Source organism: Cyprinodon tularosa, unplaced genomic scaffold (assembly GCF_016077235.1).
Source record: "Cyprinodon tularosa strain WSP-4 unplaced genomic scaffold, ASM1607723v1 ctg1292, whole genome shotgun sequence".
In the NCBI taxonomy this organism is placed as follows: domain Eukaryota; kingdom Metazoa; phylum Chordata; class Actinopteri; order Cyprinodontiformes; family Cyprinodontidae; genus Cyprinodon; species Cyprinodon tularosa.
This window is the reverse complement of record NW_024038106.1, coordinates 1-22722: the sequence shown is the minus strand read 5'-3', so window position 1 is coordinate 22722 and position 22722 is coordinate 1. Positions and strand designations below refer to the sequence as shown.

The following is a 22722-nucleotide window of genomic DNA, read 5'->3' as shown; positions in this document are numbered from 1 at the left end:
AGCCCATTCCCCCTCGTCAGGAGCCCATTCCTCCTCGTGCAGTAGCCCATTCCTCCTCTGCAGTAGCCCATCCCCCTGTGCGGGACCATTCCTTCCTCGTCAGGACCCCATTCCTCCTCGTGCAGGACCCTTTCCCTCCCGTGCAGGAGCCCATTCCTCCTCGTGCAGGACCCCATTCCCCCCTCGTGAACGAGCCATTCCTCCTCGTGCAGGAGCCCATTTCTCCTCATGAACGAGCCCATTCCTCCTCGTGAACGAGCCCATTCCTCCTCGTGAACGAGCCCATTCCTCCTCGTGAACGAGCCCATTCCTCCTCGTGCAGGAGCCCATTCCTCCTCGTGCAGGAGCCCATTCCTCCTCATGCTGGAGCCCATTCCTCCTCGTGCAGGAGCCCATTCCTCCTCATGCAGGAGCCCATTCCTCCTCGTGCAGTAGCCCATTCCTCCTCGTGCAGGAGCCCATTCCTCCTCATGCAGGAGCCCATTCCTCCTCATGCAGGAGCCCATTCCTCCTCGTGAACGAGCCCATTCCTTCTCATGCAGGAGCCCATTCCTCCTCATGCTGGAGCCCATTCCTCCTCGTGCAGGAGCCCATTCCTCCTCATGCAGGAGCCCATTCCTCCTCATGCAGGAGCCCATTCCTCCTCGTAAACGAGCCCATTCCTTCTCATGCAGGAGCCCATTCCTCCTCATGCTGGAGCCCATTCCTCCTCGTGCAGGAGCCCATTCCTCCTCGTGCAGGAGCCCATTCCTCCTCATGCTGGAGCCCATTCCTCCTCGTGAACGAGCCCATTCCTCCTCGTGAACGAGCCCATTCCTCCTCATGCTGGAGCCCATTCCTCCTCGTGCAGGAGCCCATTCCTCCTCATGCTGGAGCCCATTCCTCCTCGTGAACAAGCCCATTCCTCCTCGTGAACGAGCCCATTCCTCCTCGTGAACGAGCCCATTCCTCCTCATGCTGGAGCCCATTCCTCCTCGTGCAGTAGCCCATTCCTCCTCGTGCAGGAGCCCATTCCTCCTCATGCAGGAGCCCATTCCTCCTCATGCAGGAGCCCATTCCTCCTCGTGAACGAGCCCATTCCTTCTCATGCAGGAGCCCATTCCTCCTCATGCTGGAGCCCATTCCTCCTCGTGCAGGAGCCCATTCCTCCTCGTGCAGGAGCCCATTCCTCCTCATGCTGGAGCCCATTCCTCCTCGTGAACGAGCCCATTCCTCCTCGTGAACGAGCCCATTCCTCCTCATGCTGGAGCCCATTCCTCCTCGTGCAGGAGCCCATTCCTCCTCATGCTGGAGCCCATTCCTCCTCGTGAACAAGCCCATTCCTCCTCGTGAACGAGCCCATTCCTCCTCGTGAACGAGCCCATTCCTCCTCATGCTGGAGCCCATTCCTCCTCGTGCAGGAGCCCATTCCTCCTCATGCTGGAGCCCATTCCTCCTCGTGAACAAGCCCATTCCTTCTCTTGAACGAGCCCATTCCTCCTCGTGAACGAGCCCATTCCTCCTCATGCAGGAGCCCATTCCTTCTCGTGCAGGAGCCCATTCCTCTTCGTGTAGGAGCCCATTTCTCCTCATGCAGGAGCCCATTCCTCCTCGTGCAGGAGCCCATTCCTCCCCGTGAACGAGCCCATTCCTCCTCATGCAGGAGCCCATTCCTCCTCGTGCAGGAGCCCATTCCTCCTCGTGCAGGAGCCCATTCCTCCTCATGCAGGAGCCCATTCCTCCTCATGCTGGAGCCCATTCCTCCTCGTGCAGGAGCCCATTCCTCCTCATGCTGGAGCCCATTATTCCTCGTGCAGGAGCCCATTCCTCCTCATGCTGGAGCCCATTCCTCCTCGTGAACGAGCCCATTCCCCCTCGTGAACGAGCCCATTCCTCCTCATGCTGGAGCCCATTCCTCCTCGTGCAGGAGCCCATTCCTCCTCATGCTGGAGCCCATTCCTCCTCGTGAACAAGCCCATTCCTCCTCGTGAACGAGCCCATTCCTCCTCTTGAACGAGCCCATTCCTCCTCATGCAGGAGCCCATTCCTCCTCTTGCAGGAGCCCATTCCTCTTCGTGCAGGAGCCCATTTCTCCTCGTGCAGGAGCCCATTCCTCCTCGTGCAGGAGCCCATTCCTCCTCGTGAACGAGCCCATTCCTTCTCATGCAGGAGCCCATTCCTCCTCGTGCAGGAGCCCATTCCTCTTCGTGCAGGAGCCCATTTCTCCTCGTGCAGGAGCCCATTCCTCCTCGTGCAGGAGCCCATTCCTCCTCGTGAACGAGCCCATTCCTTCTCATGCAGGAGCCCATTCCTCCTCGTGCAGGAGCCCATTCCTCCTCGTGCAGGAGCCCATTTCTCCTCGTGCAGGAGCCCATTCCTCCTCGTGCAGGAGCCTATTCCTCCTCGTGCAGGAGCCCATTCCTCCTCGTGCAGGAGCCCATTCCTCCTCGTGCAGGAGCCCATTTCTTCACGTGCAATAGCCCATTCCTCCTCGTGCAGGAGCCCATTTCTCCACGTGCAATAGCCCATTCCTCCTCGTGCAGTAGCCCATTTCTTCTCGTGCAGGAGCCCATTCCTCCTCGTGCAAGAGCCCATTCCTCCTTATGAACGAGCCCATTCCTCCTCATGCAGGAGCCCATTCCTCCTCGTGAACAAGCCCATTCCTCCTCGTGCAGGAGCCCATTCCTCCTCGTGCAGGAGCCCATTCCTCCTCGTGAACGAGCCCATTCCTCCTCGTGCAGGAGCCCATTCCTCCTCGTGAACGAGCCCATTCCTCCTCGTGCAGGAGCCCATTCCTCCTCGTGCAGGAGCCCATTCCTCCTCGTGAACGAGCCCATTCCTCCTCGTGCAGGAGCCCATTTCTTCTCGTGCAGGAGCCCATTCCTCCTCGTGCAGGAGCCCATTCCTCCTTATGAACGAGCCCATTCCTCCTCGTGCAGGAGCCCATTCCTCCTCGTGCAGGAGCCCATTCCTCCTCGTGCAGGAGCCCATTCCTCCTCGTGAACGAGCCCATTCCTCCTCGTGCAGGAGCCCATTCCTCCTCGTGAACGAGCCCATTCCTCCTCGTGCAGGAGCCCATTCCTCCTCGTGCAGGAGCCCATTCCTCCTCGTGAACGAGCCCATTCCTCCTCGTGCAGGAGCCCATTCCTCCTCGTGCAGGAGTCCATTCCTCCTCGTGGAGCATCCTCCACTAAACCTTTAAACCTCCAACCTGATTTCCCCTGAAGCCTTATTGCAGTATCGGTGTTTCCATGGTAACCAGACTAACCGGTCCCAGTGACTGGGACAGCGGGTCATTTCCCAGACTTAGACCCTCCCCTCCGGAGTCACTTGATGACCCATCACCTGATTCGCTTAGTCTGACTTGCAGCTGAGACTCTTCTGTCCACAGGAGACATGTCCTGCGTCCTCCCGCCCAGCTGATCAGTGATGCTGGGTTACGGTCCTTGAAACAGCCGCTCTCCAGGGTTCTGCTTGTTGCCCCGTGAGACCAGCAGGAACCAGCAGACTCTCTGTTGTCTGTCCAGGACCGACAGCCTCATCGGTTTCTATTGAAGCTTCTCTGGGAAGCTTCTAGAAAAGCCTCCCTGCTGTTCTGTTTCTAAATCTGAGGAAATCTGCAACTGGGTCGAATTTTCAAAAGTGATAAAACAAATGAAATGTTCCTTTTCTAAAGCAAATAAAGGGAAGTGATTGAAGCTAAGAGGTTGGAGCTGTGATTGGTGGATTATTGGAGAGTATCTGACCCTGCTCTCCACCTGCTCCTGTAGATCCTGGAGAGACTGAATAAGATGTGCAGCATTGGGGTTTGGAAGAAGCAGCAGAGGTTACTGAAGAACATGGGAGCTCATAAGGTGATGCTGGACCTGCTGCAGGTTTCCTACGATAAGGTGAGCTGTTGGCCCTCTGAGGAGGAGGTAGACCTTTGTTATTCTGAACAGAAATGGAATAAAAAAGAAGATCTGGTCTAGTTTCTTTCTCTCTCTGCAGAACGACGTGAAGATGCAGGAGATCATCAGATACACTCATCAGTTCCTGCAGAAGTTCTGCATGGGGAACCAGGAGAACCAGGCTCTGCTACACAAGAACCTGAACCTCTTCCTCAACCCTGGGGTACGCCGCCTCAGGCCGCCATCTTCAGATCACAGCACCCTCCCACAGACGCCACCATCTCTCTCCACCGCAGATAGAAACCATTCTAGCTCTAATTCCCAGCAGTTCTGTTGCTGCGGTCAGCAGAGCGCCCTCTACCTCCAGATTAAGGAAAGACGATATGAACAGCACTGACATGCAGGAGGATTGCCCCGCCCACACACAGAACGTAGGCGCTGTGAACAGAATGGATCCGTTTGATCAGTTGTTGCTCTGATGGTCCAGCGTTAGCTCCACCTAAATATTAGCAAATAATCTGGTTAACCTGTTTATAAAATCTCTCAGTATCGCCAAAAAGTTCCAATTTCTCTGTGAGCAGGTTTTTTCAGAGTTGTTGATCTGCAGCAGCAAAAACACGGGGGTGGGGGTGGGGGGTTCCTTTGTGTTTGTAGAGGCTCGTTGGTGAGCGTTAGCTTTAGGATTGCAGCAATCAGAGAAGTTTCACTGAAAACATGCAGGACTATTAAAGAACATCCAAATATGGGATTGATAGAACAGAAATATTCAATCCAGTTAAATAAATAAAATCAGTGGCCATTCACTCAGGCGGCACTTTATTTTCTTTCTTTGCAAAGAGAGAACAAGACGATCATGGCCGCCCTTCCAGGTCAATGTTCTGGTTAGACCAAAGTTCCTACACCAACTTAAACCCGTGAAGGTTTCCACACTTCATTAAAACAATTAATGACAGTTGGGAAAATGATCAAATGTTATAAACGCTGAGAAAGAGTCTAGCATCTTCTGAAAATCATTATTTTTATCCCCAAAACTCCCTAATAGGATAAACAATGACTGAAAAGCTAAATATCATAAATCAGTTTATGATATGCAGGCGAATAAATCGGATATTGAATTATCCAACCGCATTGAGCTTAGAGCGGTTTATTAAGGACGACATGCAGCCATGCTGGGAGTTAAGCTTTACTACCGACTGGCCGCCATCTTTCCATGCATGTGTAACACATGTGGTTATCTCACCTCCATCATTGATGCATTGATGCACGGCCACAGGATCATCTTATGCCACCGGTTATTTGATCCTTTTCAGATGTTTAGTGATGATCTGTAATGAAATGCAGTCCGTGATCCAGTTCCTATCAGATCTTTAAGCTCTGCTGCAGGCGCCCCCTGCTGGGATTACGTCCCTCATCACGTCTGTGATCATTAAAGCCAAAATGTCTTGAGATCCAGGAACGTCCATGTTCTCTGGCCTCAGTGTCGCCCTCTAGTGGCGGCTCCTACCCACCACAGACACCTCTGGAGGTCTCTGAATTCATTCTTAGACTTTAGACAGTTGATAATTAACTTTTATTCTTAAATGGGAGAGTCATAGTAAACTCCACAAATTCTCAGGACTATGGAGTAAAAAAGCATTTGATAAATACGGCCCCTGATCTATACTACATACATCTGCGCATCCATTCATGCTCTAAGTGATGCATCACATGAGGGTCCAGAGATAATGATAATAATTTTTGAACTTTATAGACCTCACATTAGAGAAATGTACCTCTGCATTTAACCCATCCAGTTGGGGAGCAGTGGGCTGCCGCTGTGCGGCAACCTGTGAGCAGTGTGGGGTTAACTGAAGGATGTTCTGATCTTTTTTGCCACCTGTAGCTGCAGGAGGCTGAGACGGTGCAGCACATCTTCAGCAACAACTACCAGCTGTGCAGTGAGATCTCTGAGAGCGTCCTGCAGCATTTCATCCACTGCCTGGCGACGCACGGCCGCCACGTCCAGTACCTCAACTTCCTCCACACAATCATCAAGGCCGAGGGAAAGTACGTGAAGAAATGCCAGGACATGATCATGACCGAGGTGAGCGCACCGCATGTCCTTCTGTGTCTGCAGGAGCCGCTGTGTTTCCGCAGTGATGTCATCACGTTGTTTCCTCGCAGCTAACCAACGCAGGCGAGGATGTGGTCGTTTTCTACAACGACAAAGCTTCCTTCAATAGCATGTTGGAGCTGATGGCCGAGAGCAGGGAGGGCATCGGAGAGACCAGCCCACTGAGGTAACCACGGCGACCAGCCTCCAATCATACCTTTCCAGTCTTGTGTTGGTTTAGGTGCAGCCTTTAATGCTATCTTAGACACTATTGGCTTTGTTAAAAATGTGAATAGTCCCACACATTCTCATCTTCATACTTTGGATCTTGTGCTGACATACGGCATAGAATGTGAAGAAATAACAGGATTTACTCACAACCCTGTCCTCTCTGACCACTTTCTAATAACCTTCAGGATTACTTTAACAGAGTTCTTCTCCCTCAAAAGAAGGTTCCACTTTAGCAGATCAAATAAAAAAAGAAAGCTGGCTCCTCGGTTTAATGCAGAGCTGCGTACTTTGAAGCAGAATGCTACTGGAGAGAAAATATCGCTCACTAAAAGGTGCAGAAGAGTCTGGCAAAGGGTTAAGTTTTAAGGACAGAAGCAGTTTTTTCCCACCTTCACTCCCAGTTAGCATGAATTTGTTGTCATGGAGACACGGTGACCCACAGTTGCCGCTCTTTGCTACATTTCTCTGCAGGTGTTTGACCCGTCTCACTTACCTCCTTCTCACTCACCTGCTGTGTAAATATTGTAACAGTGAGTAGGTTTAGTGTGGGAGGGGGTTAATGGGGGTCTTAGGACCATCAAATATCGGCCTTTGGAGTGCTGTAATGTCTTCATAGGAAAGCAGGAGGTGATGAACGCTGATCAACTCCAGTCTTTGTTGATCAGATGTTTTTTTTATGAATTCATGTAGTGATTTTTTCCCCAGTAAGTAAATGAACTAAAAGCTGATTTGATTTTTGAACATTTTTAGATCAGATTCTGCTGCAGCAATAGAAGCTACATTAGAGTGGTTAGGAGGGGGGGTGATAGGTGGAGAATTGATCATCTCTGCAGAAAACATTCTTAGAACTGATGAAGCCAGGATAAGCAGGTGCCCTTCTGCTTTGACCCGACCCGGTGCCATGTTTCCCTGAAGGTACCACATCTCCCTGGTGGAACTGCTGGCTGCCTGCGCCGAGGGGAAGAACGTCTACACGGAGATTAAATGCACCTCGCTGCTGCCGCTGGAGGACGTGGTCCGAGTGGTGACGCACGAGGATTGCATCACTGAGGTGTCTGGATCAGGGCTCGTTCCGGTACCGGTACCGACCACCAGAGAGGCTGACTCGTCTGTGTCTGCATTTGCAGGTGAAGGTTGCTTACGTGAATTTTGTGAACCACTGCTATGTGGACACTGAGGTGGAGATGAAGGAGATCTACACGTCCAACCACATCTGGAAGCTGTTTGAGGACTTCACGGTGGACATGGCCCGGGTAACAACCGCAGATCCAGATGTTCAGAACCAAACAAACCCACTAACAGTCAGAGCTGGACCAGGAGAGGTTTAATCCTGTTAGGACAGCAGGTCCGAGTCGGTCCTGGTGGGCCACTGTCCTGCAGGTTCCAGAGGTTTCTCTGCTTCAGCAGCTGGTTTGCATTCAGAGCAGCTTTTGCTGAACTGAAATCACCAAAATGTGCTGAAGCAGAGAAACTTTAAAAACCTGCATGACAGAGTAGAAGCGTCCAGTTTCTACCGTCCGTCTTCTTCCACACCCCCAGCAGCATCTCCACTCCTGTCGCAGGTTCTAATGGTGGTGTTGCTTCTCCTGCAGGTCTGTAATAAACGAGAGAAGCGTCTATCTGACCCCATCCTGGAGAAGTACATCATCAACGTGGTGTTTGACACCATCAACGCCTTCTTCAGCTCTCCTTTCTCTGAGAACAGCACGTCTCTGCAGGTGAGGAACAGGACGTCTTGGACTTGGGTTCTGTTGGGTCGGTCGGTTGAGATGTTTCCTTCTCTGTCCATCAGACTCATCACACCATTGTGATCCAGCTGCTTCAGTCCTCCGTCAGGCTGCTGGACTGTCCTTGGCTGCAGCAGCAGCACAGAGGACAGGTGGAGACCTGCATCAAGACGCTGTCCCTGACAGGTAACACACACCTGGCTCCACCCACTCCTGTTCCACTAAACTCAACCTTTCCTTCAGAAGACATCAACACAACCTGTCAGAGATCATTGTTGTCCTAAAAGCAGAGTTGTTCACACATTTCTGTCTCGGAGGTCTGACTTCACCTTCAGAGCCCCTCTGGTGGATCATCACAGAATATCTGCAGCAACATCATCATGTGCAGCAACATCTCCAATAAGAAATAACATCATCTGCAGCAACTGCAACAGCATTCACAGTAATATCTGCAGCAACATCATCATCTGCAGCAACATCTGCAACAGCATTCACAGTAATATCTGCAGCAACATCATCATCTGCAGCAACATCTGCAACAGCATTCACAGTAATATCTGCAGCAACATCTGCAACAACATTCACAGTAATATCTGCAGCAACATCATCATCTGCAGCAACATCTGCAACAGCATTCACAGTAATATCTGCAGCAACATCATCATCTGCAGCAACATCTGCAACAGCATTCACAGTAATATCTGCAGCAACATCATCATCTGCAGCAACATCTGCAACAGCATTCACAGTAATATCTGCAGCAACATCATCATCTGCAGCAACATCTGCAACAACATTCACAGTAATATCTGCAGCAACATCATCATCTGCAGCAACATCTGCAACAGCATTCACAGTAATATCTGCAGCAACATCATCATCTGCAGCAACATCTGCAACAGCATTCACAGTAATATCTGCAGCAACATCATCATCTGCAGCAACATCTGCAACAGCATTCACAGTAATATCTGCAGCAACATCATCATCTGCAGCAACATCTGCAACAGCATTCACAGTAATATCTGCAGCAACATCATCATCTGCAGCAACATCTGCAACAGCATTCACAGTAATATCTGCAGCAACATCATCATCTGCAGCAACATCTGCAACAGCATTCACAGTAATATCTGCAGCAACATCTGCAACAACATTCACAGTAATATCTGCAGCAACATCATCATCTGCAGCAACATCTGCAACAGCATTCACAGTAATATCTGCAGCAACATCATCATCTGCAGCAACATCTGCAACAGCATTCACAGTAATATCTGCAGCAACATCATCATCTGCAGCAACATCTGCAACAGCATTCACAGTAATATCTGCAGCAACATCATCATCTGCAGCAACATCTGCAACAGCATTCACAGTAATATCTGCAGCAACATCATCATCTGCAGCAACATCTGCAACAACATTCACAGTAATATCTGCAGCAACATCATCATCTGCAGCAACATCTGCAACAGCATTCACAGTAATATCTGCAGCAACATCATCATCTGCAGCAACATCTGCAACAGCATTCACAGTAATATCTGCAGCAACATCATCATCTGCAGCAACATCTGCAACAGCATTCACAGTAATATCTGCAGCAACATCATCATCTGCAGCAACATCTGCAACAGCATTCACAGTAATATCTGCAGCAACATCATCATCTGCAGCAACATCTGCAACAACATTCACAGTAATATCTGCAGCAACATCATCATCTGCAGCAACATCTGCAACAGCATTCACAGTAATATCTGCTCACAGTTATATCTGCAGCAACATCTGCAACAACATTCACAGTAATATCTGCAGCAACATCATCATCTGCAGCAACATCTGCAACAGCATTCACAGTAATATCTGCAGCAACATCATCATCTGCAGCAACATCTGCAACAGCATTCACAGTAATATCTGCAGCAACATCATCATCTGCAGCAACATCTGCAACAGCATTCACAGTAATATCTGCAGCAACATCATCATCTGCAGCAACATCTGCAACAGCATTCACAGTAATATCTGCAGCAACATCATCATCTGCAGCAACATCTGCAACAGCATTCACAGTAATATCTGCAGCAACATCATCATCTGCAGCAACATCTGCAACAGCATTCACAGTAATATCTGCAGCAACATCATCATCTGCAGCAACATCTGCAACAGCATTCACAGTAATATCTGCAGCAACATCATCATCTGCAGCAACATCTGCAACAGCATTCACAGTAATATCTGCAGCAACATCATCATCTGCAGCAACATCTGCAACAGCATTCACAGTAATATCTGCAGCAACATCATCATCTGCAGCAACATCTGCAACAGCATTCACAGTAATATCTGCAGCAACATCTGCAACAGCATTCACAGTAATATCTGCAGCAACATCTGCAACAACATTCACAGTAATATCTGCAGCAACATCATCATCTGCAGCAACATCTGCAACAGCATTCACAGTAATATCTGCAGCAACATCATCATCTGCAGCAACATCTGCAACAGCATTCACAGTAATATCTGCAGCAACATCTGCAACAACATTCACAGTAATATCTGCAGCAACATCATCATCTGCAGCAACATCTGCAACAGCATTCACAGTAATATCTGCAGCAACATCTGCAACAGCATTCACAGTAATATCTGCAGCAACATCTGCAACAACATTCACAGTAATATCTGCAGCAACATCATCATCTGCAGCAACATCTGCAACAGCATTCACAGTAATATCTGCAGCAACATCTGCAACAGCATTCACAGTAATATCTGCAGCAACATCTGCAACAGCATTCACAGTAATATCTGCAGCAACATCATCATCTGCAGCAACATCTGCAACAGCATTCACAGTAATATCTGCAGCAACATCATCATCTGCAGCAACATCTGCAACAGCATTCACAGTAATATCTGCAGCAACATCATCATCTGCAGCAACATCTGCAACAGCATTCACAGTAATATCTGCAGCAACATCTGCAACAACATTCACAGTAATATCTGCAGCAACATCATCATCTGCAGCAACATCTGCAACAGCATTCACAGTAATATCTGCAGCAACATCATCATCTGCAGCAACATCTGCAACAGCATTCACAGTAATATCTGCAGCAACATCATCATCTGCAGCAACATCTGCAACAGCATTCACAGTAATATCTGCAGCAACATCATCATCTGCAGCAACATCTGCAACAGCATTCACAGTAATATCTGCAGCAACATCTGCAACAACATTCACAGTAATATCTGCAGCAACATCATCATCTGCAGCAACATCTGCAACAGCATTCACAGTAATATCTGCAGCAACATCATCATCTGCAGCAACATCTGCAACAGCATTCACAGTAATATCTGCAGCAACATCATCATCTGCAGCAACATCTGCAACAGCATTCACAGTAATATCTGCAGCAACATCATCATCTGCAGCAACATCTGCAACAGCATTCACAGTAATATCTGCAGCAACATCTGCAGCAACATCATCATCTGCAGCAACATCTGCAACAGCATTCACAGTAATATCTGCAGCAACATCATCATCTGCAGCAACATCTGCAACAGCATTCACAGTAATATCTGCAGCAACATCATCATCTGCAGCAACATCTGCAACAGCATTCACAGTAATATCTGCAGCAACATCATCATCTGCAGCAACATCTGCAACAGCATTCACAGTAATATCTGCAGCAACATCATCATCTGCAGCAACATCTGCAACAGCATTCACAGTAATATCTGCAGCAACATCATCATCTGCAGCAACATCTGCAACAACATTCACAGTAATATCTGCAGCAACATCATCATCTGCAGCAACATCTGCAACAGCATTCACAGTAATATCTGCAGCAACATCATCATCTGCAGCAACATCTGCAACAGCATTCACAGTAATATCTGCAGCAACATCATCATCTGCAGCAACATCTGCAACAGCATTCACAGTAATATCTGCAGCAACATCATCATCTGCAGCAACATCTGCAACAGCATTCACAGTAATATCTGCAGCAACATCATCATCTGCAGCAACATCTGCAACAACATTCACAGTAATATCTGCAGCAACATCATCATCTGCAGCAACATCTGCAACAGCATTCACAGTAATATCTGCTCACAGTAATATCTGCAGCAACATCTGCAACAACATTCACAGTAATATCTGCAGCAACATCATCATCTGCAGCAACATCTGCAACAGCATTCACAGTAATATCTGCAGCAACATCATCATCTGCAGCAACATCTGCAGCAGCATTCACAGTAATATCTGCAGCAACATTATCATCTGCAGCAACATCTGCAACAGCATTCACAGTAATATCTGCAGCAACATCATCATCTGCAGCAACATCTGCAACAGCATTCACAGTAATATCTGCAGCAACATCATCATCTGCAGCAACATCTGCAACAGCATTCACAGTAATATCTGCAGCAACATCATCATCTGCAGCAACATCTGCAACAGCATTCACAGTAATATCTGCAGCAACATCATCATCTGCAGCAACATCTGCAACAGCATTCACAGTAATATCTGCAGCAACATCATCATCTGCAGCAACATCTGCAACAGCATTCACAGTAATATCTGCAGCAACATCTGCAACAACATTCACAGTAATATCTGCAGCAACATCATCATCTGCAGCAACATCTGCAACAGCATTCACAGTAATATCTGCAGCAACATCATCATCTGCAGCAACATCTGCAACAGCATTCACAGTAATATCTGCAGCAACATCTGCAACAACATTCACAGTAATATCTGCAGCAACATCATCATCTGCAGCAACATCTGCAACAGCATTCACAGTAATATCTGCAGCAACATCTGCAACAGCATTCACAGTAATATCTGCAGCAACATCTGCAACAACATTCACAGTAATATCTGCAGCAACATCATCATCTGCAGCAACATCTGCAACAGCATTCACAGTAATATCTGCAGCAACATCTGCAACAGCATTCACAGTAATATCTGCAGCAACATCTGCAACAGCATTCACAGTAATATCTGCAGCAACATCTGCAACAACATTCACAGTAATATCTGCAGCAACATCATCATCTGCAGCAACATCTGCAACAGCATTCACAGTAATATCTGCAGCAACATCATCATCTGCAGCAACATCTGCAACAGCATTCACAGTAATATCTGCAGCAACATCATCATCTGCAGCAACATCTGCAACAGCATTCACAGTAATATCTGCAGCAACATCATCATCTGCAGCAACATCTGCAACAGCATTCACAGTAATATCTGCAGCAACATCATCATCTGCAGCAACATCTGCAACAGCATTCACAGTAATATCTGCAGCAACATCATCATCTGCAGCAACATCTGCAACAGCATTCACAGTAATATCTGCAGCAACATCTGCAACAACATTCACAGTAATATCTGCAGCAACATCATCATCTGCAGCAACATCTGCAACAGCATTCACAGTAATATCTGCAGCAACATCATCATCTGCAGCAACATCTGCAACAGCATTCACAGTAATATCTGCAGCAACATCTGCAACAACATTCACAGTAATATCTGCAGCAACATCATCATCTGCAGCAACATCTGCAACAGCATTCACAGTAATATCTGCAGCAACATCTGCAACAGCATTCACAGTAATATCTGCAGCAACATCTGCAACAACATTCACAGTAATATCTGCAGCAACATCATCATCTGCAGCAACATCTGCAACAGCATTCACAGTAATATCTGCAGCAACATCTGCAACAGCATTCACAGTAATATCTGCAGCAACATCTGCAACAGCATTCACAGTAATATCTGCAGCAACATCATCATCTGCAGCAACATCTGCAACAGCATTCACAGTAATATCTGCAGCAACATCATCATCTGCAGCAACATCTGCAACAGCATTCACAGTAATATCTGCAGCAACATCATCATCTGCAGCAACATCTGCAACAGCATTCACAGTAATATCTGCAGCAACATCATCATCTGCAGCAACATCTGCAACAGCATTCACAGTAATATCTGCAGCAACATCATCATCTGCAGCAACATCTGCAACAGCATTCACAGTAATATCTGCAGCAACATCATCATCTGCAGCAACATCTGCAACAGCATTCACAGTAATATCTGCAGCAACATCATCATCTGCAGCAACATCTGCAACAACATTCACAGTAATATCTGCAGCAACATCATCATCTGCAGCAACATCTGCAACAGCATTCACAGTAATATCTGCAGCAACATCATCATCTGCAGCAACATCTGCAACAGCATTCACAGTAATATCTGCAGCAACATCTGCAACAACATTCACAGTAATATCTGCAGCAACATCATCATCTGCAGCAACATCTGCAACAGCATTCACAGTAATATCTGCAGCAACATCTGCAACAGCATTCACAGTAATATCTGCAGCAACATCTGCAACAACATTCACAGTAATATCTGCAGCAACATCATCATCTGCAGCAACATCTGCAACAGCATTCACAGTAATATCTGCAGCAACATCTGCAACAGCATTCACAGTAATATCTGCAGCAACATCTGCAACAACATTCACAGTAATATCTGCAGCAACATCATCATCTGCAGCAACATCTGCAACAGCATTCACAGTAATATCTGCAGCAACATCATCATCTGCAGCAACATCTGCAACAGCATTCACAGTAATATCTGCAGCAACATCATCATCTGCAGCAACATCTGCAACAGCATTCACAGTAATATCTGCAGCAACATCATCATCTGCAGCAACATCTGCAACAGCATTCACAGTAATATCTGCAGCAACATCATAATCTGCAGCAACATCTGCAACAGCATTCACAGTAATATCTGCAGCAACATCATCATCTGCAGCAACATCTGCAACAGCATTCACAGTAATATCTGCAGCAACATCATCATCTGCAGCAACATCTGCAACAGCATTCACAGTAATATCTGCAGCAACATCATCATCTGCAGCAACATCTGCAACAGCATTCACAGTAATATCTGCAGCAACATCATCATCTGCAGCAACATCTGCAACAGCATTCACAGTAATATCTGCAGCAACATCTGCAACAACATTCACAGTAATATCTGCAGCAACATCATCATCTGCAGCAACATCTGCAACAGCATTCACAGTAATATCTGCAGCAACATCTGCAACAACATTCACAGTAATATCTGCAGCAACATCATCATCTGCAGCAACATCTGCAACAACATTCACAGTAATATCTGCAGCAACATCATCATCTGCAGCAACATCTGCAACAGCATTCACAGTAATATCTGCAGCAACATCATCATCTGCAGCAACATCTGCAACAGCATTCACAGTAATATCTGCAGCAACATCATCATCTGCAGCAACATCTGCAACAGCATTCACAGTAATATCTGCAGCAACATCATCATCTGCAGCAACATCTGCAACAGCATTCACAGTAATATCTGCAGCAACATCATAATCTGCAGCAACATCTGCAACAGCATTCACAGTAATATCTGCAGCAACATCATCATCTGCAGCAACATCTGCAACAACATTCACAGTAATATCTGCAGCAACATCATCATCTGCAGCAACATCTGCAACAGCATTCACAGTAATATCTGCAGCAACATCATCATCTGCAGCAACATCTGCAACAGCATTCACAGTAATATCTGCAGCAACATCATCATCTGCAGCAACATCTGCAACAGCATTCACAGTAATATCTGCAGCAACATCATAATCTGCAGCAACATCTGCAACAGCATTCACAGTAATATCTGCAGCAACATCATCATCTGCAGCAACATCTGCAACAGCATTCACAGTAATATCTGCAGCAACATCATCATCTGCAGCAACATCTGCAACAGCATTCACAGTAATATCTGCAGCAACATCATCATCTGCAGCAACATCTGCAACAGCATTCACAGTAATATCTGCAGCAACATCATCATCTGCAGCAACATCTGCAACAGCATTCACAGTAATATCTGCAGCAACATCATCATCTGCAGCAACATCTGCAACAGCATTCACAGTAATATCTGCAGCAACATCATCATCTGCAGCAACATCTGCAACAGCATTCACAGTAATATCTGCAGCAACATCATCATCTGCAGCAACATCTGCAACAGCATTCACAGTAATATCTGCAGCAACATCATCATCTGCAGCAACATCTGCAGCAACAGATGCTCCTGCAGATGTTGCTGCAGATGTTTCTGCAGATGCTCCTGCAGATGTTTCTGCAGATGTTGCTGCTGATCAGCTGATCTCAGCTCCAGATGAGCCACTGCTCCATAGAAGATGGCTGATGCTACAGCAGAGTCAGAGAAGGACTTTAGGAGCCCCCCTGCTCTGACCTTTCTGATCCAGAGCCTCAGTGTTGTTATAATAAAACTAACCTAAACTATTTACTTCATCAGAGACTCTTTACCTGTAAACGATCAGCCTTTAGAGAACCCAGGCTCCTCCCACCGTCTGCCGGTTCTGTCATTAAACTGACCTTCTTCCCTCCTCCTGTTTCCAGCTAAGAACCGCTCCATCTCCCTCCCTCTGGAGCTGGAGGCCCAGATCAACAACCTTCTGTCCAGCTTGGCTCAGGCCACCTTGTCTCGCTCCAACCCCAACTACAAGTCCTCCACCCGTTCTTCCAGAACCATCACCTCCAGCAACCCCTGGGACTACAAGAACATCATTGAGAAGCTGCAGGTAAAGCTGCAGGCTCTGCTGTCCTGAAGGTTTCACTCCTGGCGTTCTCTGGGTCTTTGGAACTTGTCCTCTTTGATGTCCTCCTCAGGACATCATCAACACCCTGGAGGACCGTCTGAAGCCGCTGGTGAACGCTGAGCTCTCTGTGCTGGTGGATGTCCTCCATCAGCCGGAGCTGCTCTTCCTGGAGGGAACGGACGCCCGGCAGCGCTGCGAGTCCGGAGGCTTCATCTCCAAGTAGGTCCTCTGGGTCTAAGACGCTCGGTCACCAGAGGCATGATGGGAAACGATGTTCAGGATGTGTCTGCTGTGCAGGCTGATCCAGCACACCAAGGCGCTGATGTCATCAGAGGAGAAGCTGTGCATCAAAGTCCTGAGGACGCTGCAGGAGATGCTCATCAGAACTCTGGACTTTGATGAAAAGGTGAGAGAACCACCTGCAGGTCAAAGGTCAACATGAAAGCGTAATCCATTAGTCTGAGCTGAGTCCGTTATTTAATGAGTGTCGATGGTGTGAAAGTAGAGAACTGAGGCGGTTTTTCATCCGATCAGGGAATGGCGCTGAGGAAAGTTCTGCTGCAGAACTACCTGTTTTCAAACAAGAAAACCAACCAGAAGAACGAGCTGGCTGAACTGGGAGCTGCAGGTAACTCCTTCACACTCACACCTGCTGCTGATGGAGGGACTTCCTGTTGCCCCTTCACAGTAAAAGCCTCCTAAAGGCCTCATTTCAGACGAGCGCTGCAGGCCGGCTGGAATCAACACAATCAGGAGAAAAAACAGTGAGATTTTTGCAGAACTTCATGATCTTTCAGAGTTTGGTGAAAATATTTTACTCTCATTTATTTTCAGGCTTTATTTGAAGTGACTGACTAATCAGCTTCTTTTTCAGAGACTCTGGTCCAAAGAGTATAACTTCTGTTTTGTCTGCATTCAGAAGCAGAAAGTTAAGAGTCATCCAGGTTTTTCTGTCTTCAGACATGCCTGTAATCTATGTAATGGGTTAGCTTCATCTGGATTATAGACAGATATAGCTGGGTATCATCAGCATGACAGTGGAAATTAATCCCATGCTGTCTAATAACTCTACCGATTGGGAGCATGTATAAAGTAAAGAGAATTGGTCCTAGCACTGATCCCTGTGGTACTCCACAGGTAACCTTTGAGCGTGTTGAAGATCTATCATTAACATGAACAAACTGAATTCGATCAGATAGATCAGATTTAAACCAGTCTAGAGCTGTTCCTTTAATTCCAACAAAATATTCAAGTCTTTCTAAAAGAATATTATGGTCAACTGTATCAAATGCAGCACTGAGATCCAACAGGACGAGCACAGATACAAGTCCATTATCTGAGGCCATGAGAATATCATTAGTGACTTTCACCAGAGCTGTTTCAGTGCTATGATGAGCTCTAAAGCCAGACTGAAACTCTTCAAAAAGTTCATTATGGTGGAAGGGATGGAAAAAAGAAAGAGGCTTTTTTTACTGAGCCAGAAATAAACACGCTCCTCCTCAGCTCTAACTCTGTCAGCGTCACTGAGTTTGTCTGATGATGTCTTTGTGATCCAGCTGGCGAACAGGAGCGGGACTGGGCGGCGGTGGCGGCCATCCAGTGCCGTCTGGACCGAGAGGGAGGGACTAAGCTGTTCACAGACCTGGTGATGAGCTCCAAGAATGAGAAGATCTTCCAGGAGAGCATCCAGCTGGCCATCTGCCTGCTGGAGGGAGGGAACACGGAGATCCAGGTATGACAGGACCTCTCTGCTTCTTTAAAAACAGCAAACAGTCTAATACAGCATGATGAGATGAGGGGAACATCTCAGGGTTGGACAGAGAACATGAAGACGACTTTATGGTCCATGGTCTGAGCTGAAGGTCTTCAGCTGGATCTCTGAACATCCAGCAGAAAGCTGTGAAATCCACCAATGGTGACGTCTAAAGATGTTCTCCACTCTGATGGAGAGGATGGAGGTGCTGTGAAAGACTCCAGATCTCTGCCTTGGTCTGCTGGTTAGATGGAGATGCTGGGTTTGCCCAGAGGGGGGCGCCATGACGCCTGCAGCAGCTCATCGTCTTCACTCCAACATTCCATGTCTCCTGAACAACGACAGCAGAGCTGCTGCTTCTTCTTCTGATTTGGTTTCTTTCAAGTCGCAGGAGGTTTTGGGTTTTCAGGGATAACATCTTTTGGTTTCAGTTTAGACCAGAGAGAAGGTCCCAAACAACCATGGAGACGGTGGACCTGCTCCTTCAGGTCTGACCTCCATCTAACAGGGGACAAAGGGGACAGAGACAAGGAGGGGGAACAGAAACTGTCCCATAAAACCTCCCAGAGCTCAGTGCGAGTTAGGAAACCAGATGTATGGACTGTATCTAATCACTTGGATGGATCAGGAAACCTCCATGTTCTCCTCTTTATCTGCAGAATTCCTTCTACAAACTGATGATGGGCGACAACAAGTCCGAGAAGTTCTTCAAAGTTCTGCACGACCGGATGAAAGAAGCTCAGATGGACATTAAAGCCACAGTTTCTGTGAATGTTGGTGAAATGACGCACAAGGCCAACGAGAAAGAGCTGGAGGCGGGTAGGTTCAGGTCAGGTCTGCAGCCTACATCTCAGCCTTGGTGAGACTCCGCCCCCTTTTCACACGCCATCAGATCATCAGTCTGCAGACCTCCTCATGCAGCCCAAAGGGCCTCGTTAGGACGCCATCTTAGCAGGATCTCTGATGCTCAGATCAGAACCTCATCAAACAGCGTTTCGATTTAATGGATTAAAGTAATAAAAATGATCTAATTTAATATAAATGTAATGAACCTTACTTTTATCGCGTTTAAGTAGCCAAATATTCAGCTGGCCTGTGAAGCCTGCTCCTGCTGTTGCCGGGTTACGGCCGCCCCAAGGTTGAGAGCGGCTGATCTAAACTCTGAAGATCTACGCCTGCAGTGGTTTAGCGAGTGATTCACAGATGTTTGTGTTGGTGAAGGTGGTTCCACATCAATGGTTCTTCCTGGATCAGGAGGTCACCCTCTGCTGGTGCAGGGCCAGTCTATCGCCACGGTAACGGGTGCCGCCGCCCTGCCGACTCAGCCGGCTGAGGAGCAGCAGGAGGTGGAGACGGAGATGGGACCCGCCGTTACCATCATGAAGCCCATCCTGAGGTTCCTGCAGCTGCTGTGTGAAAACCACAACAATGACCTGCAGGTGGGAAAGTTTGGATCACCATCGTTATATAAGCGGGGTCACTAACCTGGACCCACAGGCCGACCCACTAACCAGTCCTGCTACCAACTACAGATGGTCCAACATTCTCACTTTGATCTGATTTTGCTGTTCTGTGTTTCCAGAACTTCCTGCGTTCCCAGAAAAATAAAACCAACTATAACTTGGTGTGTGAGACTCTGCAGTTCCTGGATATCATGTGTGGAAGTACCACCGGGGGGCTGGGCCTGCTGGGCCTCTACATCAACGAATCCAATGTCCACCTCATCATCCAGACCCTGGAGACCCTCACAGAGTACTGCCAGGGCCCCTGCCAGGAGAACCAGGTGCCTCCCATCAGTGGTCCTTCCTTCCTAAACAATCTTCAGTGTTTATAATATAATTAATGATCAGTCTGATCTCAGCTCAGCTAACATGTCCCCTGATATTAGCTTAGCCTCCCAGCTAGAGCTACCCTTACTGCAGACCTCCTGTTTCCAGATCATTCTGGTGGCGGTTGACCTCTTTACTCTCAGGGCTACGCTCTGACTTTCCATAACAATCAGGATTCAGGCCTGATCTTTGTTATGCAGAAGCTAATAGTTAGCATGGCCGCTCCGTTTGCAGTCAGAGCTGGCAGCTTTAAGACGGAAGGATTATTTTAGTGATCTACAATTGGAACAACAGAGAGTAAAACAGCCTGCCATAATAAACTAAATAAACGTCAGCAGTAACTTAGCAGCCATCTTCTCCATCTTATCCAGAACTTCTCTCCAACATATCAGCGTATCTGCCGTGTTCCAGACGAGCGCTGAACGTGTTTCTAACTTCCAGCTACTGTATAATGGCGTATTGGCAGCGTTTTGGTATAAAGGGGGGGAACCATCAGTTCTCCTCCAGACTTCATCCCCATCATAGGGTGAGCCAGAAGGTTAGTGATGGATCCTCCCTGCGTTCACGCCCACCACCAACACACTTCCTAGCAGACATGACGCTCAATCTGCTGACACCAGAAACCGGATTTATTTATTCTTTTCTTTTTGGCGGGCGGTAAACAGCAGCTAGGTTAATACCGCGATCAAAGAAATCTTTTTCTGCGGGCCGGGCGCCTCCGGGCGCATCGCTGCCCCCCTCAGGACGCTGTGCATCATTTCCTGGGCATCACGCTGAATGACAGAAGTTCTGGTCTCGTTATGAATCCTCTATGTTTACGCCCAGAATAGAAAGAATCCATAGAAAGTTCAGAGATCAGGAGATTCTGGGACGTCAGGCAGATAAATCGGCGTGACAGGAGCTTTCTATAGTCGTTGGGCTTTCCTGTTGATCTGAGTGTTTGTGGCCCTGATTGGTTCTTTCCAGTCAATCCTTGTCCTGCTTCATAAAGAACCTACTAGGTTCCCTCAGCCGTGCTCACCTTTGGCGTCGCACGTCTGGGCCTCATTAGAGCAACGCAGCAGCAGCTTTACGACACACCTGGAAGGTTGAACCAGACCTGGATGACTGATGGAGCCGTTTCTAACCCTTCCACTGCGGTGGGATCAGAACCTTTCTGGTTATGGGAGGAAACCTGCTCACCATGAACTTCTGCATTCTGCAGACGTGCATCGTGACCCACGAGTCAAACGGCATCGACATCATCACTGCTCTGATCCTGAATGACATCAGCCCGCTGTGTCGCTACCGGATGGAGATGGTTCTGCAGCTCAAGGTACCTGGATCCTGGAGAAGGACAGGAAGGACATCCTGAACATGGAAACAACCAAAAATAGAAAATTAAAAATGCTCAATCACTTATCTGCTCCAGATGTTTTCCTGTTTTTGTTTTTCTGTCCGGTTGCTAGGACAACGCCTCCAAGCTGCTGTTGGCGCTGATGGAGAGTCGTCATGACAACGAGAATGCTGAGAGAATACTGTTTAACCTGAGGCCCAGAGAACTGGTCAGAACCGGATCCAGCCGTCCATGAATGAAGCGGTGGTGATCCGGTTCAGACTGACTGTGTGTTTCCAGGTGGACGTGATAAAGAAGGCCTACCAGCAGGACAGCGAGTGCGAGGACGTGGAGGTGGAGGTGTCTTCTCGGGAAGTCGGACACAACATCTACATCCTGGCTCAGCAGGTGACTAATGCAGCCTTCTGATTGGCTCCTGAACTGCTGTAGCTTTCAGGGAGTCGATCTCATTGGATAAGAACTCTGGAATCTCTCCTCTGTGGTCAACAGCTGGCGAGACACAGCAAGCTCCTGCAGAACCTCCTGAAACCTCCTAAGAACAGCAAGGAGGGAGAGGAGGGCATCTCCTCCATGGTAACCCGCATCCAACCCGCATCCAACCCGCATCCATCATCCATCCAACCCGCATCCAACATGCATCCAACCAGCATCCATCATCCATCCAACCCGCATCCAACCTGCATCCAACCCGCATCCATCATCCATCCAACCCGCATCCAACATGCATCCAACCAGCATCCATCATCCATCCAACCCGCATCCAACCTGCATCCAACATGCATCCAACATGCATCTAACCTGCATCCAACATGCATCCAACATGCATCCAACATGCATCCAACATGCATCCAACATGCATCCAACCCGCATCCAACCCGCATCCAACCTGCATCCATCATCCATCCAACCCGCATCCAACATGCATCCAACCAGCATCCATCATCCATCCAACCCGCATCCAACATGCATCCAACCTGCATCCAACATGCATCCAACCCGCATCCAACCTGCATCCAACATGCATCCAACATGCATCTAACCTGCATCCAACATGCATCCAACCAGCATCCAACCTGCATCAGCCGCATGC

At 47.9% G+C, this 22722-nt stretch overlaps 1 protein-coding gene across 1 annotated transcript in view; it reads left to right on the top strand.

Moving 5' to 3' along the window:
* Nucleotides 1-22223, top strand: part of itpr3 (inositol 1,4,5-trisphosphate receptor, type 3) — a gene marked incomplete at its 3' end in the record, with an annotated part of 71679 nt that extends 49456 nt beyond the window's left edge. Inside the window, exons 29-48 of the mRNA XM_038276963.1 lie at nucleotides 3750-3869; nucleotides 3970-4092; nucleotides 5752-5952; nucleotides 6033-6148; nucleotides 7108-7243; nucleotides 7320-7445; nucleotides 7785-7910; nucleotides 7985-8105; nucleotides 16515-16696; nucleotides 16785-16933; nucleotides 17012-17120; nucleotides 17249-17342; nucleotides 18271-18446; nucleotides 19127-19286; nucleotides 19689-19906; nucleotides 20050-20250; nucleotides 21501-21611; nucleotides 21745-21840; nucleotides 21912-22019; nucleotides 22122-22223. Of these exons, the coding sequence (XP_038132891.1) occupies nucleotides 3750-3869; nucleotides 3970-4092; nucleotides 5752-5952; nucleotides 6033-6148; nucleotides 7108-7243; nucleotides 7320-7445; nucleotides 7785-7910; nucleotides 7985-8105; nucleotides 16515-16696; nucleotides 16785-16933; nucleotides 17012-17120; nucleotides 17249-17342; nucleotides 18271-18446; nucleotides 19127-19286; nucleotides 19689-19906; nucleotides 20050-20250; nucleotides 21501-21611; nucleotides 21745-21840; nucleotides 21912-22019; nucleotides 22122-22223 (2775 nt within the window). The remainder of the gene's footprint in view (nucleotides 1-3749; nucleotides 3870-3969; nucleotides 4093-5751; nucleotides 5953-6032; nucleotides 6149-7107; nucleotides 7244-7319; nucleotides 7446-7784; nucleotides 7911-7984; nucleotides 8106-16514; nucleotides 16697-16784; nucleotides 16934-17011; nucleotides 17121-17248; nucleotides 17343-18270; nucleotides 18447-19126; nucleotides 19287-19688; nucleotides 19907-20049; nucleotides 20251-21500; nucleotides 21612-21744; nucleotides 21841-21911; nucleotides 22020-22121) is intronic.
* Nucleotides 22224-22722: the final 499 nt, after the last annotated feature.